This window comes from Maniola hyperantus, chromosome 3 (genome assembly GCF_902806685.2).
Source record: "Maniola hyperantus chromosome 3, iAphHyp1.2, whole genome shotgun sequence".
Classification (NCBI taxonomy): Eukaryota; Metazoa; Arthropoda; class Insecta; order Lepidoptera; family Nymphalidae; genus Maniola; species Maniola hyperantus.
Window position 1 is genome coordinate 7,270,295 of NC_048538.1, and position 18,329 is coordinate 7,288,623.

An 18,329-nucleotide genomic window follows, 5' to 3' on the forward strand; every position below is an offset into this window, starting at 1 on the left:
TAAGAACTAAAAACTGCCTCGCACTTGGCACTCTTAGTTCTACACTTAGGCGGGTAGGTAGGGCCGACCTGTTTTAAAATAAGATGCTGGCCGCTAGCCTCGCGCAATACGTGCACTCGTATGACCATTGACCGAGGAAGAATTAAGTGGTCACTGCGGCTATGGCCACCCGGCCTACAATGCACGGCAGGCCTGATTTTCAATAAGGTGTGTATGATGTATCATACAACGTTTTGCAATACATTTGTTTTGACCATGATTCATCGCACGTCTAGTTTACTCGCCTAGAAGTTAAAACGTGGACTAGCCCTTAAATAGGTACCTAACCTATGGACGCGATGGATCTGCGTAATTTTTAGGTTCTTCTCAATAGACACTGACGGATTGACCTGAAATTCGGCATGCAGATGGCTATTGTAACGAGACATCCGTTAAGATATATTTTTTGAAAAATCAACCCCTAAGGGCCTTTGTGCACTCATCCGTATTCTGTTCGTATACGTGATTCTTCGAAGTGGCCGTCATACAAATACGTAAAATTTTTACGGATCCTTAAAATCACGGATGAGTGCACAAACGCCCTTTGAAGGAAAAATAGGGGTTTGTGTAGTCCACGCGGACGAAGTCGCAGGGATAAGCTAATTTATAATATTCTTGTTTGCAACTTTCAATTGCATAATCAGAGACAGGGTAAGAACAAAACTTTTTTTAAAAATAAAACGTTTTGTTTAAAACACTTGTTTTGGGGTTCCGCACCTTAAAAGGAAAAACGGAACCTTTAAAGGATCACTTTGTTGTCTGTCTGTCTGTCTGTCAGTCTGTTAAAAAACTTACAGGGTACTTCCCGTTGACCTAGAATCATGAAATTTGGCAGGTAGGTAGATCTTATAGCTGACATTTGGGGAAAAATCTGAAAACCGTGAATTTAGGGTTAGATCACACAAAAAAAATTAAATTGTGGTCATGAACTAATAATTAGTTTTTTCAACTTTTGAAGTGAGTGACTATATCAAGTGGGGTATCATATGAAAGGTCTTCACCTGCACATTCTAAAACAGATTTTTTATTTATTTTATGGAGCATAGTTTTTGAATTATCGTGCAAAATGTCGAAAAATACGACTGTATTACGGAACCCTCATTGCGAGAGCCTGACTCGCAATTGGCCGGTTTTTAGGGTTCCGTACCTCAAAAGGAAAAACGGAACCCTTATAGGATTACTTTGTTGTCTGTCTGTCTGTCTGTCTGTCTGTCCGTCAAGAAACCTACAGGGTACTTCCCGTTGACCTAGAATCATGAAATTTGGCAGGTAGGTAGATCTTATAGCTGACATTTGGGGAAAAATCTGAAAACCGTGAATTTAGGGTTAGATCACACAAAAAATTGTGGTCATGAACTAATAATTAGTATTTTCAACTTTCGAAGTGAGTGACTATATCAAGTGGGGTATCATATAAAAGTGTTTCACCTGTACATTCTAAAACAGATTTTTATTTATTTTTATGCATCATAGTTTTTGAATTATCGTGCAAAATGTCGAAAAAATAAGACTATAGTACGGAACCCTCATTGCGCGAGCCTGACTCGCACTTGGCCGGTTTTTTTTAAATAAAACATTTTGTTTAAAACACTTGTTTTAGGAATTTTTTTAATACAATGCCAACCCTGATTAGATATGATTGCAAGAACATGTAAAACAACTCTTTTGTCTAACAAATCTAATAGCAACACTCATGTGAGCTCTTCTTCTATAAATAAGAGAACACATAATAAAAGATTTTTAAGTGTAGCCCGCACTAAAGTCCGTAGGTAGGTAGGTAGGTACAATGACATCGACTCGCTCGCTAAATGTACGGTTTTCTAATTGTGATATCAACTGACACGAACAGATTTTATGCGCAGATACTAGCATAATTATATCATATGTATTTATCTTATAAAAAAACAAGTAGGTAGGTATTTCAATAAATATGTTATAATCTTATCGAGAGGCCTGATCCGATAGGATGTATGTATGTAGCATTGCTGTAGCGAAATTTCCAAGAAGGGCTTGGCAGTTTGTAACGTGGTCGGCTTACAACGAGATACAGGGTATGCAAGAACCCTGCACAGCTGCCAATCCCGAGCAAAAGCAGATACCTACCTAGTGGGCCTTCTGCGTTTCCCTATAAATACCAAATATTTTTATAGAACCAATTAGTACCTACCAAACTTTTAAAAAGAGCATAATATATGTATGGTATCAAGAAGGAATAGCTTCTCGAATAGTGATCACGGAGATTACTTCCTACTACCTATGTAGTTTAAAACCTTGCCACTTGCCTGTGCAATTCTATTCATTTTAAATTACATAGTAATTATGATTATCATGTTACTACAATAATACTAAATCGAAATTGTTTTGATTGGTTGAATATATGGTAGGTATTCATGCTGCACCTGTGCATTTAAGCCAATAACGAAAGCTCTGAGCAAAAGAGTGTCAGCCAGTGTCAGCAAATAGTCCTTCCTACCTACCTAGTCATGTAACAAGTTATTAGTAGGTATGTATCTAATTAGTAGACCGAGCAGAGGAAGTTAATGACTATAATTTTAAAAATATCGTTTCCCCTTTATATTAGTCATTAACAAATGAATGAATAGAATCCTATATTACATATTATAATTACGTTAGTCAACCTATAGCACCTATAGGTAGGTTGGCACCATTATGTTTAAAAGTCAGCATTTTATTAATTATCACTTTAGACCATAACAACCAAGTAAACAGCGTCGCACGAAGCGATAATATGGAGGACAGCTGAGCAGCTGTTTATTATGACAATGTTGTCGAGTTGCGAGGGCAACCATGCCGAGTGCCGACAGCGCTGAACGCATAACAGCCGCGGCCGCCGCACGCAGCGGACATTAACAGTGAACACCCACCCTTGCAGCGGGAGTTGCGCCGGCCGCGCTCGTTCGGACGATCGCTCATCACAAACGACTCCTTGAAATGCATCTTCCGACTCCTCTCCGACACCCCTTCACATTCACGTGTACCATCAGCGCACCAGGACACAATCCAAACACTGACACCGATCCACCGTTTCAGTTCTGTTGACGTACCTAGTTGACCGAAACGAGCGCTACGCGCTTTCGACGACACCGGTTTGACACCGACCGACCGCGACAATAGAGATTAGAGCGAACCGTACGCGAATGTTTCGTCAGGCGCAAACCGTGCGACAGTCGGCCTCGGGCGAGGACTGGCGCGTGATGCGAACGGCCGCCGTCGTCGCCTCCACCGCGAGACCGGACCTCGCGTCTCGGGGCGAGGATGCGGGAATCGGCTTCGGCGCAATACCCGTCACGAAAATAATAGGAACAGCGAGTGCACCTCAGCTAGAGGCACAACCAACGCGATCGGTGCGAGCGAGACGCGGATAAACACCAGACTGTTTACTTACGGTGTTCGAGAGCGGGGCGCCGAGCGCGGCGCGGGGGCGATTGCCTGCAATCCGCGCGCTGCAATTACTTGCTTGTACTCCACAATTTTATCCTAACATGGACTCGTACAAATAAACAAATAACCCTTGGAAAGCCTGCACTCTTAAGCAACGGAATGCTTTTTCATTCCTATACCACTAGAAGCAACTTTGCAAATTCTACTAGACTTACTAACTCTAACGACAGGGTAGAACAAAACAGTTGAGGAGTATACATAGGTCAGTTTTCTGAATAGGTAATTCTTAGAAAATGTAATACAGACTCCCTTTCAACCTATGATGCTACAGTAACTAGAAAGGCTGGAATCATTGCTTTCAAAAGTGCAAATATTATCGAACCAATCACCGTAATAGTACTAATCCATCGATGTAGTAGGTATAATCAGAAACACAATATACGGCTCCCCCATCAAATTTTACAACGATTATGTCACTGCTGAAGTTTGAGTCATTCTGTTGATCTGTTGGAAATTGGAATAGCGATGGTTAGGTGGGCTGTGCGGGTAAATGGCTCAGTGGTAAGCAGTTGAACGATCAATCGTCGAGCCGTGCATCGAGCGGTGGTGACTGCATTCCGACGCCCCAGCCTCGTCCCGCGAGGCCTCACCCCCCATCCTTCCGGCGCTAGCCACGTGACGCGCCGATTAGCCGTCGAGTGTGCCACCGCGACCAAAATAGAGCGCACGCATACAAATCTCGCATCTCGTTCTACTTCACTTAACTCTCACGCCTCTTTCAGTCTCTTGTCTAACTTTTGCCGACCGCGCGAACTAAACTAGCGTCGGAGTTCAACTCCACAAATGTTTCGTGTTAACTTTTTCACTGACGGAAAATCTCCAAATAGTCTGGCGATTTAGTAGGCATATAGCTACATGTTACGCATTCGAGTTACGAGCAGAAGTTAAAACATTCTACCTAATGTGTAACACACGAAAAGGTCAAAAGTTCATTTCCAACAAAAGCTAGACTGTATAAAATTCATATCGACCGACCCATTACCGATATAGGTTTGTTTGACAGAAATAAAATAAAGCGAGGAAATAATGGCACGCACCCAAACGGCAACCAAGTCGAGTGGCGCTGAGTGCCTCGGGTCTCGACTCTCGACAGTCGACACGGCAATCCGCTCGGGACAGCCGATGAGCCGGCAGCAGCACGGCTCGAGAGTTCGCGACACCTGCTATTACACAATATCCATGCGGATAATGTTGCTAATACGGTTATATTTATAAAGAGAAATATTAGGTATGGCACACTATTGAATATTGCACTTCCAGAAGACGGTACACAAGTACTAGCAATGTTTGTTACACTACTATTAAGACAATTTAAAACGGCAACAAATACATACATTAAATCGATACAGCGGTTACGTGGCTAATTAATGAAGCGATGCACACGTATAGTATAATGTCATGTATAATAGGAGTAAATAGAATTACACGATAGTAGCAAGTAGGTAGAGTATAAACATTAAACTTCGATAACTACACGATTTCATATGAAGGTAAATATTTAAATGTAGAGTTAAAAATTGTTAGAAATTACGCAGGGTTGCCGGTATTTAACAAGAAAAAGACGACAGGATCAATACAGGCTGCAAAATGTACACGTGATCGCGTCACTATATAACAACTCCTACCACCGACCGCACCCCTTAACACCCACTACTACCTACTCCTCCCTCAAAGTCGTCACTAAAAGATTTTTTTTCCGTTTTCACTTCGGTACTTATCTGGTATTACTTTCTGTAATATATATGTTTTTTTTTGTATTACAAATGTTTTAAGAAATTACGCTATTCATTTAAAATCCAAACACTGCCTGTAAACTCGTGAAATCATAACGCATTGCACCGCGATTCGCAAAACCTGTTCCTGGGAGCAAACGACGACGATGCACCGCGCTCGCTTGTAGGAACCAACTTAAGAATTGACAGTGAGCTTTCTTAAATCTGCACAGTATACAAAACAAAAGGCAGAAAGCGATAGATAGGTATTAATAAGTAATTACCTGATTTACCAGAAAGGACTTGGGCCTGGCTTAAGTCTTAAGCCTTCGAATGGGCTAATATTTTAGAATTTTCTAACGTTTCCTAGAAAAATAGATTTGAGAGATAAAATAATCTAATTAATAAATTGGCGCAGGTCAGTCAAATTGTCCGGGCCATTAGTGTGGCTCGTAAATAAGCGAAGAGAGGGTGGGAAAAACCTCCACTCGGTACAAAGGGATTACTTGTAGGTAGGTAGGTATATTGAGAACCGACGGTTACGGTCGATAAGCGCCGAGTCCATGAAACCCGAAGAGAGTAACACAAAATCTAAATCCTGAAAACAAAATAAAATTGTTGCTTCAAGGAAATAAAAATTGTTGCTTTAATTTTGTTTTCTAATCCTCATCAGGTCCAGGATCCTCGATCTGATGAGGTTGCTAAAAGCGCAGTGATCATAATTATACGAGTTCAAGCAAAGTTTTATGAAATAATGACCACAGACAGCATCTTCATTTTAGTGTTCTCTATTGTCGATTCACTCTTTTCGGTTTTATTTTGGTTTAGAAACAGGGGGGTTTTTTTCTTGCGTTGCAGTTGTATGGTTTTTGTTTCATTTCTTAAACGGAATACATAATCATCGTACCTAGTAACGAGAACATGTTATTTATTTAAAGAGCAGCTAGATACGAGTACCTACGTAACACTCACAATGGCCACGTCTCGTTTCCTCTACTTTCTAGTCCAAACATTGCAGCGAATTGCGACAAAGTTAAAATAACTATCTAGCCTTTACCTGTAGCTTCGCATGATGGCTCCAGTCAAAGAATCAAATAGGACAGGTATTGACAGTGAAAAGAATCTAAGCAGCAAGACTGAAGATGAAATAGTGAATAGGAATAGGAATGAATAGGAACAGTAAATTTTGGGTTTATTTGAGAATCGGTAACACTTTATTTGAGGAAAATTGTAGCTACTATGACATTTTAATTAAAAGTAAATGAAGCTGATGAAGTAAATGAAGAAACGAGTCTGGCTTTAAGTAACACTCGTAACTATCGAGATGAAACTATTAATAAACCGAATAGTTGTATACCTATTTTAATATAGAGAAGTTGTGAGTAGCTCGCAGTCCATATAGTCTGCAGACGAGCTGTCACTAAGACTGAATAGATACCCACGATATCAACTTTCTATTGGCAAGTGACGTCGCTTGTTGTTTCTTTTTAGCAACGACCACTTTTTCACTTGGCTAAGCAGTGAAAAACAGATATATACAGTCGGCAGAATTGTGGTGGCGGGTATCAGCGATGCGCACAAGACTATTTGCAACGGATGCAGCAAAATGAGTGGTTCAATGACCTCCAACGAGTCGGGTTTCACTCCTGCTTGTAGAGCGCCCAACCCAGTTCAGTGGCCCTATTTAAAGTTAAATGTGCTATTCTGCTATTATTTCTAAATAAGATTATGCTTTTCTAGTGACAAATGTTACATTACTAACAAATCCCTCGGTTGAAACTAACCTTAAACTCATTAAAACGGTAGGTAATTACTGATTAATATTATAATTGTAACTTCTCTGTTTATGCTGTTTGAATTGAAGATAGAAATTCGAAATCCTGCATTTTAACATCCCCTAAAAACCATTGTTAAAACAACCTACGGTGTCGTACCCATTCAGAACTCTACTTTCAAAGATGACAAACGCCCTGTACCTATGTTCCAGCGCTTCGGTCGCCTGGTTTTCCAAATCGATAATATAATCTATGACCTGTAGAAACTTCAATTTAAAAAAAATATCGGTCTAAAAGTAAATGCTTTACCATTACAATTCATTATCAATTTTCTAGTCCCGATTGATTAACTAATCAACTTCAAATAAGGGTTAGAAGATGTTGCACAAAAGTGCCATGGAATAAGAAAATGTTTGCCACGCGGGCATATCCGCCAGAAAACGCTTGTTACTACTATAAAATGCTAAGCTCTTCCCCCAAGTTGTCATTGAACATCAAGGTCACAGGGGTGCGCATGTGCTGTACTTCATTTCAAAGAATAAAGATTTTCTTTTGCAGAATATTTAGACCTTTACACTGTTGATATTACTTATCTATTCGCATTCATATCAAAAATTCATTCAACTTTTTAGGCGGGGTCTATTTTTAGGGTTCCGTACCTCAAAAGGAAAAACGGAACCCTTATAGGATCACTTTGTTGTCTGTCTGTCTGTCTGTCAAGAAACCTACAGGTTACTTACTTCCCGTTGACCTAGAATCATGAAATTTGGCAGGTAGGTAGGTCTTATATCAGAAATTAGGGGAAAAATCTGAAAACCGTGAATTAGTGGTCACATCACAAGAAAAAAAATTAAAATGTGTTTCGAACAAATATTGCTATTTTCGACATTCAAAGTAAGATTGCTATATCAAGTGGGGTATCATATGAAAGGGCTTTACCTGTACATTCTAAAACAGATTTTTGTTTATTTTTATACATAATAGGTTTGGATTTATCGTACAAAATGTCGATAAGATACGATTGTTGTGCGGAACCCTCAGTGGGCGAGTCCGACTCGCACTTGCCCGGTTTTTATTGTGAAGTTTATTCTTTTTGTTTAATTTCTTCTGTTTATTTTAATTCTATTTAATCTAAGGGGTTTATTTTTCATGGTGTGTTGTATTACAAAACTGAGCTAATAAATACTACTTATCCTAATCTAAGACTAACATTTTGATGATGCTAGTACTGAATTAGTCCGTGTTTTGCGAAACTGGGTGTTGATTCCGAAACCCATGGATAACAGTGATGATATTCCTCTACCAACTGAGCTACGAGCATGCTTATAATGTCAAAGGATGATACAAAACTCAGATGACTTATACGCACAATATTATTGCGGCGGTGGATTTCGAGAGAACAAGATAATATTTAAACTGTTTAAAACAGAGTCATAGTTAGGTATAATATACGGAATAGAGTAGGTACGTACTATGTCCCCCTTTAAAATTAAATGTGCACGTGTTTTTGTGAATCGCGGCTCGTAAATACTGTTCACAACATTTTAAAATACTTACCTAATAGAAAGAGAGAGCCAGCGCGTACCAGACCGTACTTATTTTATAAAAACTGAAAGTTTTTCTGCGTATTGTCCCCAACACTGAGAGGGACGTTTGTTTGGATGTTTGTTTGAATCACGGTGGCTTTGGGAGATAACAGGTAATAAAGGTGTAAAAAATCTTACGTTAAAGCATAAAGTAATTATTTTGTATTTTCTTCAGAATAGTATTAGAAATCACGTCATGCATTGCCAGAGACTTAGTGCCGTGGAAACTCCCACCAGACACCCTTAAATGTTAATAAATAATTTATTAAACTTTAATTTGAAGGTATCTGGCAGGGGGTTGCCACCACAATAAGTGTCATGGCAATGCATGACGTGATTTCTAATACAATTCTGAAGAAAATATAAAATACTAGATGATGCACGCGACTTCGTCCGCGTGGATTTAGGTTTTTTAAAACCCCATGGGAACTCTTTAATTTTCCGGAATAAAAAGTAGCCTATGTCTTTCTCCGGGATATAAACTAACTCTGTACCAAATTTTATCAAAATCAGTTGAACGGTTGGGCCGTGAAAAGCTAGCAGAACGACAGACAGACAGACACACTTTCGCATTTACAATATTAGTATGGAATTAGAGACTTTATATTTTGAGGTAAGATTTTTACATCTTTACTACCTGTTATCTCCCAAAGTCACTATGATTCAAAGAAACGTTCTACACAGTGTTGGGGACACTACGCAGAGAAACTTTCAACTTTTATAAAATAAGGAATGTCTGGTACGCGCTGGCTCTTAGGCCATAAATTATTAACGAAAAAATATTTCTGTGATTAGTTCACATAAGTTTAAAAACGTTTGATGTACCCCTACCTATCTTTTATAAAGAAAACGATGAGACTAGAGAGCAATCATAAGGCATAGAATTGGGAACGAGAGCCTGTGGGTGTCGGTCCTCGGCATCGATCCACGGGTTATGTACCGTTTTACATACTTCGTCTGCCCTCGCGAGTCGCGCGCTATGTAAAGATTCCACCGCGATGCGACAACGAATGCACATGCACCACATAGAATAAACAAGACCGGTACATAAGCGGTTGTTTCACGGCTCAAATTCCTTACACTTCTCGAGCGCTCATTCGCCATACATGTGGAATACGTATGTGTAGATACGTGATACGCGGTCAAACTATTCCTCCTTTCATTACGGAAAACTTGAGAACTGCGCATCGTCTCGGCTCATTATACGTGGCATTTCTATAGACATTACAAGTGAATAAATTATTGGATGTGCTACTTTCTCGCGTGCCACCCTTTGGCTCCGACAGGCATTTATTATATCGATGTTCGCTATAGAGTACAGACATACTTGTGCCTAATGTAGTATGTTTTTGGAAACATTATGGGAATAAGCTTGAAACGAAGTCCTTTAATATTGCCGCTTCCGCGAAGAGGGATTTTTTTATTATTATTCAGATACAAGTTAGCCCTCGACTGCAATCTTACCTAGTGGTAAGTGATGATGCAATCTAAGATGGAAGCGTCAATGTAGACTCGTTTTTGCGCCCAGTCCTAATCTGATAAGTAGACTAATTTGGATGAATATTAAACAGCTAACTACAGTAAGCGCTTCCGTAACCAAACACAACTCGACACTTTAAATTAATTGGTCATACCTAAAGCGAAGATTTTTGTTAAGAAACAATTTATATGAAAAATCTGAATATTAAAACCTCAGAATAGTACGTAAAACCATCAAAACTGAATGTCTGTGTATCTTCAGATCCTTAGAGTTTTCAACAAAATATATAAAATGAAAAGGTGACTGACTGATCGATAAAAGCACAGCTCAAAACTACTGGAGTCTGGACGGATCGGGCTGTTTGGCATGCAGCTATAGTATGACGTAGATATCAGCTAAGCAACGATTTTAAAAAATTCAACTCCTAAGGAGGTATAATAGGGGTTTTCGGACGAAGTCACGAGCATAATCTAGTTTAAAAAATATTAACAACTAAGTAATATTGTTTCCATTAAAGCATAAACTATATTTACTGAATGTATTATTAAGTATTAAATATTTTATTTTGTTTATGTACCTAATCAATAAATAATATGTTTTAGTTTTTTAAAGAAAGCTATGTCGAAAAAGGATTTATTACGGAAAACTTATACCATAGCTTCATTTATAAAATGATTGTAGTGCTCATCTGTGGGTCTTAAATAAACAATTAGTTTTAATTGTGTTTCATTTAGGTGTACCCATTATAGCCGCTACTCAACATGAAATCGCAAAGTTATTCTGTAATAAGGAGACTATGGATCAATGAATGGGTTGGAACAATCTAGAAACCTTTTATTGATTTGGCGACGACTCATCTGTGACGCTTTAACCACGTGACATTATGTCGAGTCGTAGGGATCTATCTGAGGCGTTATTATCCATTTAAGTGTATTGTATTAATTTAATGCAAAGGGTGACGGGGGGTACATGCACTGTTTAGATAACCTTGCCTATGAATAGTACACGACAGGTTAAGATGGCAATTGGAGTGTAAGGCGTGGGGACGCCACGCACACCCACACGTCACCTGCACCGGAGGCTGTGCGTGTGTGCGGGGCGTCCCTTCCCCCATTGCAATCTCGACCTGTCGCGTACTATACTACAACCACTGCACAATCCCTCATCGTAAATGCTTGCAAAATGTCTCATTGTTACCCCTCGCAATTTGATCTATGTACCTACCCATAATAACTAGATAGAGTACCTATCAACTATGAATATAAACGTACTGTAATGTACCTACAACTACATAATAACACCCGTACTTTTTGCTAAGGCCAGGTCAGAAAACCTCAATGTCTCAAAATATACACTGACCAGTGCACTTTTTTGGTTTAGCATAGATGGGTAGCAGAGGCGGATTAAATGTCGAGTGCGCCGTAGGCAAGCACCTCATAGGCACCCCTCTAACAGCCATATTAAATTTTTTACTAACTAACTTTGAAAGAACTAGGAATCGTCTTATTGCATAGCTGGTAGTTGGTGATTATACTATTATGTTAACGAGTGAAGAACATCACATCATGATACTTTGGTATATTAAAGAACAGGCAGTTTCGGTCACTCTAAGATAATATTAGTAGGCACAATTAGGTAGGCCATGTAATGGAATTCTACATGATCGCGCGCGCCCCTTCGTAACCTCGCGCCCCGAGTCACGAGCCTAGTTTACCTTAGGGATAATCTGCCTCTGGTGGGTAGGTACAATATATAAAGAACAGGATGCAGTAAACATAATTTCACATTTTATTTACTCAAATTAGGTATAGAATTTGATTGTTTACTGACCTGGGTATAGCACCTTCTCTGTCATGCCGATGAGTCTAAAGCGGTATCCATTGAATCCTGTAAACAAAGTAGATAGTACTGTAATTTTATTTTTCTGCATTTTTATTAAATATATAATATTAAAAGAACAAAGGCGAGCTTCAAACAAAATTTTACCTTGAATGCGTCTATGTAGGTAAAAATGATAATACCACAGGGGGTCCATTACTTAAACATAATCACCAAGATTTTTCATTTCAGGATCCACCAAAAAAAAGATATTAATATTTTTATAATATTTTGAGATTATGAAAGTAACGTAGTGGTTACATACTCTTTGGTTGGTAGTATATGCAAGATTGATGCATTAATATTATCAAGTAAAAACACTTAAGAGTTGTGTGCCCAACTCGTGAGTCAGAGACTCTGACAAGTGACATTTGCAACTGCAAATGCACGAATCACGCGCATGCGCACAAAGAGTAGCAAACGAGCACAGCTAAGATACTTACCTACTAAACAATGGTCCTTTACATGCCATTGGCATTAGCATTGTCTATAAAAGATCTTTTTCAGTATTTAGCATGATGTACTAGTCTGTGATTATAGTTTAAGTAGTTGTTATGCACGTAAACAGTTCCGATTTGACAATGGAACCAAGATCCCTATTAATTACGGATAGTTGGTAACTACCTCTTTCTTCTAGAAAGGCAATATGCAACCAATCCGGAGCAAGGCTCTCATATTTTGATAGAGCCAAAACACACGAGATAATCAGAGAGGAAGCTTGTGATTAACTAACGATAAACTAGAAACTGGAAAAAAACTGCAAATACAAATGAAATACAAGTCTTGAAGTTGTTACTTAATTTGTAGGTATTTAAATTCCTTTTAACCCAATTTTTACCATATTTTATCCTGTAAGGTTTTATCTTATTCAGATGCATATGCTATCTCTATGTTCAGATGACATTCCAAAAAAATCAAAAGTTTTTATTCTTCTATTAAAAATCAGATATAAAACCTTTTTCATTTATTCAGCTTTTAATATAAACCCTCATTTAAAACATCAGCGATTATAAATACTTGTCAAGACTTTGTCAAGATGGCAATGGCAATAAGTGTTGCCATTAATTTTATTTTAATTACGACTTACAATATATAAGTTGTTTAATAGCTCTTGGATAATGCTCTATAAGTATAAAGAAAAGAAAATATTCAACTTTTTAGACGTCAACACTAATATACAGTACCTACGCGGCAGAAAATAATGTACATCGACCTTTAGAAAGAGGTAGCGGTTTTGTAGAGCATCGCCTCTGTCGTTAAGACTGACAAAACGTCACATAGGTATGAGTGACAGAAACAACGCTCTACAAAACCGAAATCTCATTCCAATGGTTGATGTACATTATTTTCTGCAGCGTACCTACTGTAAATAAGCGCGGATGTAAGTGCGATGGTTTGGTATCTAACAAGTCTAGGTATGCACTATAGTTTTGTATCGGACATTGTGTAGAGATGTTCTGGTAAAATTAAGTTGATGCATTTACGGAATATACCTAACCATAATATTATAAATGCGAAACGGAACTACGGATTGATGTAATTTTTTGCATGATTATAGTTACACTAGAGCCTAGAGCCGTAAAGCAAGTTTAAGCGCAGACAAATAAACTGTTCCCATTAACCAACCATTACAAACCAACTATTACATCAAAAATTGTTGTAACAAACCCTCAATAATTATTCTTTCCTTGAGCCACGTGGGGGCGAAGCTGCGGGTAATAGTTAGCACAATAATAAATATAGTTTGTAAGCATTGATTTATAAACAGTTTTATTTATTACTTAATAATAACGAAATACCTATTTTAAAGGTAACTTTTTCTAGAGTGGCAACTCTGGTAATGTTTTGTCATTATAACCAACACCGGATATGAATTTAATCAAATAATAATTTATTAATTTAATCTACGATAAAGTCTTACAAAACTAATTTTGTATAAAAACTAACCAATTAAATTACTAAGTTTTGTATAGGTCACATTTCTAGACGCTTCCTAAAACATTCAGGTAATCCCACGCCGATGTTCTTTAATCTTGAGTTTAGCAAGTCAGCCTTTTCAGATCTTTTAAGTGTTATTTTATTGCAAATATCGTCACTTTTAAAAGTATAACAAAATCGATTATTTACGCTATACAACAAAAGTCACTATCGTATAAAACCAGAACCAGAAGCAATAAAAGCAGTTGCCCTTGACTAAGTTAGGGTTGCATCGCAATTTGCACCTGTAGTCTGTATTGATGTGACACCTACAGCAATAAAAGTTTCAAGTATTGCAAAGAGCATTAAGTTTTATATTAAAGGTTAACTCTAGAATCCTACAGTGTTTTGTGTAGCCAATTTTCCTACAGTAAAGTTTTTACGTCAATATTTTTTACTAGCTGATGCCCGCGGCTTCGTCTGTGTAGATTCAGGTTTTTACAAATCCCTTCCTCTCGAGGATCCAACTCCTCAACCTTGATGCTGTGAGGAATTGCATTCCTAAATCGTGGTGATTTAGAAACTGGCCTACTAAGAATGTTATGGACTGGCTTAAATAAAATACATGTTTGTCTCTTGAGCTGACCAAACTCAAACGACCATTTTCAATTCTCTCCCTTTCTTGATACAGTTGATGTAGTAGCCATTTGTAGCTGTTAAAGGTCGACCTAAATGAGGAAATTCAAGTACCATTCTCGTCCTTATTTAAGACTGTACTGTTCCCCTGTGTTTTCTACATACAAATACACAGTAAGTGTGTAACATTTTCAGCAACCAAGCTCATGAAAGTTTGTTGGAAATACAAAACTTAATGCAAACTCTCTAACTATTTTTACAATTATTTTTTTAATCACAGAGAACTCCAAAATATGGTTAGCTGACTGCACTTCAAACAAACTATCACAGATCTCGCCCGAATGTTGTGCGGTTATTCAGTATTGGTCTATAGCTTGAGTTTCTAGTGTTGCCATGTATAGATTTTGTACCCTAAGTGATGATGCAGCAGTCTTAGGTCAAACAGCTGCATAACTGTCATAGTTAGTATACATATAAAGTAAAATACAATATTGAACCTATTTCATTTTCATAAAAAGTATAATCTATATTGTACTCATTCTAAAACAATGATAAGTTGTGACTTTTTAGCTTATCTACATCTTAAATATTATAGCCATACCTAGTACTTTCTGTGCATGCAACCTTAAGCCTGATTTACACACCTTAAGTTGTTTAGTAGTTAATACTAAATTTTAAGTAAGCGTTTTCTCACATCCAGATAAGTTAATTTAGTAAAGTTCAATTTCAATTTCAATTTCAATTTTTATTTATTGCATTTCCATAACTCATTACATCATATTAAGCATGTATAAAGTATTATGGATACCCAGTTTGGGTGTCGCAATTTGGTCCTTAGACCTTGGTAGGGAGACCGAAGTTCTTAAGTTCATTCCAAGATGAACAGTGAAACAATAAACTATGTAATTCTTTAAGTGCTCAGTGAAGTCACAGAAGAAAATCAATGAAATTTTACCTTTTATATTTAACTATATTTATCTATTTTAACCTATCCAAACTTTGTGGAGGTCGCGAAATTTAACCGAAATATAGAAAAAACTCTATTCTACTTGTTTACTTGCACACTAAATTTTAATTTGTAACTTGTTACTAAATTCACTGTTTACATGCATTAAGTAGCAAATTAAGTTAATTAAGTACTTGACAATTTAGTACGTGTGAACTAGGCTTTACTATTTTGTTTTGTACCTACTATAATATGCTATAATAATATGAATTTAGTATTTTAGTAAGCAGTTTGGAAAAACAGTACATGTTTATCTAACCTATCGGTACTCATTTATTATATGGTATTAATACGGCAGATGAAAACCGAAATGTTGAATGTTTCACAAAACAGAATAATAAAAGTTACAGTAGGTATTATCAAAAGACTTCCATTTGTAACTTGTTGATAATTAATAGATTGATAATAAATAAATTTCTAACCTGTTTTGGAAGCGATGATCGATAAATCCACATAAAACACAGATAAATTTTTAAGATGTTATTATTTTGTCACACTATAATAGTATTTTCATTTTCACAGCCATTAAAATGTCACTGCAATAAGTGCGAAAATGGCGGCACATAGATCGGTAATTAAAACATACAACACTTAACTAAATAATAACTATGTTTGTTTGTTTGTTTTATCAAGCGAAAGTCTAGTTTTGCCTTTAATGTAATATAGTAAACATACACACAAACAAACAAAACAAAAACACGTTTTACTTCCAAAGTAATATTATTAATTAGGATTTTGCTTCATCGTCGGTGATCAAAATCATCACAGAAAATCATCAAAGAAAAAATCCTCAAATCAAATCACAGAGTACAGACCACGAACTACACGAAAAACTACCAAAATATGCGACAAGGACTTTTTGGATGAATAACCACGGATGTAGGTATTTGTCTACTAAGTACCTACCTATTATTATTAGTAACCATCGACATAGGAATAGTTAGTACTTGATTCATCTATGAGTACCTACCTACTTGCAAATTCTTCGTTAGTAACATACAGTGCGACAAGGCTATCTTGGCGCGTGGTGAAAATCCTCTAGATTTGACATTAAAATAATAGTACCTTGTTAGAGCAAGTTAGGTGTATAGAAAAGCTTTGAAGAGTGATAGAGATGTAAACACAGTTTTTGTTTTTGTCATAGTTTAGCTTTTTTTGTTGGGCACGTTGTAGTTTGTGCCCAACAAACCTCTGTGATAGTAATTTATTGCGAATATTACGAGTTATTATTTAGTTTTCTGTTTTAAATTTAGTATTGAAGGTGTGTAGAAGCCATTTATGTTGCATTGCTGTGTAAAAGTTGTAGCGTACGCAAATTATGAAACATAACCTTTTATACGTAAGAATTATTTCTTTTGTTGTTTTGTCCCTTTCGGGTATACGCGTTTGACTAGTCTCCTTATTCTTAGTCTGAGTGAAAATCAGAACCAACGTTGCCGTCAAGTGTCCCTTTCACAGGTCCCTTTGTTCTTGTTTAAGAATATTCCTTAGAGGCCCCGCACACGATCAAGCATGTTTGTCTACGTGTTTGACAAACATGCTTGACCGTCTGCGGTCGAATTTCACGTGTTTGGCAAAGATTGGCGGTCTGTTTGTCACACATGCTTGACGGTGTACAGCTACGTTTGTCAAATAAACGTTCCATTTTAGCTCCATAGGTATTTCTTTCAGTAAATTTTCATGTGTGAATATATCTCGCTGTTTTAACCATTCTCGTGCCCAACGTCTCCTTTTTCTTTTTTTAAAATACATTGCTAAAGATCGTGGTGGGTTACAGTCGTAGATAGAGTAATAAAGGTAGATGCAGGAACGTTTGCTTTCTCATTCGCACGAAAAAGAGAGCACAGATAAAGTTACTAATGTGATAAACAGAGATGCAGCTGACCTATTTTTTGTCCCTCATCGTGCACCTAACTGTTTTTTTTTTCTAGAATACATACAAGAAGTTGCAAAACAAACTTTGAGAATTCGTGGCGTAATTGTATTTCTCATGAGTTATTTACTTGTTTTCACATAAAAAACGTTTAATACAAATATTGTTGATCGGTTAATACAAATATTGACTACTAAACAATGGTAATAATTGTCGTGTTACTCATCGTTACGTCGTGCTATCGCTATCTCCTACGCGGTTACACAGTACTTAAATCTACCTATTATTCTATCTACGGTTGCAGTATACTAAACTAGCGGCACGCTATGATGGCCGGTTTGACGTTTGTCCGCTCATGAAGTTCCGTATTAATTGATAACGACTTTGAAGGAAATAATTGTATTACTTTATTGACGATAGTGATGTGCAGAGATTCATAAATTTTATCGAATGTAGTTTTAGGTTTAGGACTCAAAATTTATTTATTAAATTGATTTCTTAAATGTATACAAGTGTAGAAAAATCAGTTTGCACCATTTAAGGGGTGAATGTACTTGTGAATATGAACAATTTTCACTATGTGGACAAACCTCTGAAATCGCAAAAAAATATCAATAAATTTTTAAAAATGGAATCTAATACGATCGTCACATAGGATCGCTGGCTAGCACAACTACTACCTCCGGCAAACTCGCGTCAATGCTCAATGCAAAACAAAGCAGTTTCGAATTGACGTTGCTTCGAAAAGTATAAACTGTCAGTGCAATGCGATTGTGATATAGTTTTGACCTGGCTTTGGATTTCAAATATTGATACTGCATTACTGTTGACCCTTGCTCGTTAATTTGGACTCTGTTCAAGCCCTTTGTTGTGGATTTCGTCGATATGACCGAACGTACGCAGAGAACTGTTCTAAATAGTCAGACACGTGAGTTCCTAATACGCCTTCGTAACTATTTCGATCG

At 37.2% G+C, this 18,329-nt stretch overlaps 1 protein-coding gene across 7 annotated transcripts in view; it reads right to left on the reverse strand.

Moving 5' to 3' along the window:
• The window catches only part of Tlk (Tousled-like kinase), a 56,341-nt gene extending 40,081 nt beyond the window's left edge, over positions 1-16,260 (reverse strand). Inside the window, exons 1-2 of one of the 7 annotated variants that reach the window (XM_034984700.2) lie at positions 15,914-16,260; positions 11,885-11,941 (exon numbers count right to left, since the gene is read on the reverse strand). In XM_034984700.2, the coding sequence (XP_034840591.1) occupies positions 11,885-11,909 (25 nt within the window). In that variant the 5' untranslated portion in view covers positions 11,910-11,941; positions 15,914-16,260. Of the gene's footprint in view, positions 1-2,924; positions 3,417-11,884; positions 11,942-15,913 lie in introns of those variants that run through there. The other 6 variants (XM_069509618.1, XM_034984706.2, XM_034984702.2 and 3 more) reach the window with 6 other exon arrangements.
• Positions 16,261-18,329: the final 2,069 nt, after the last annotated feature.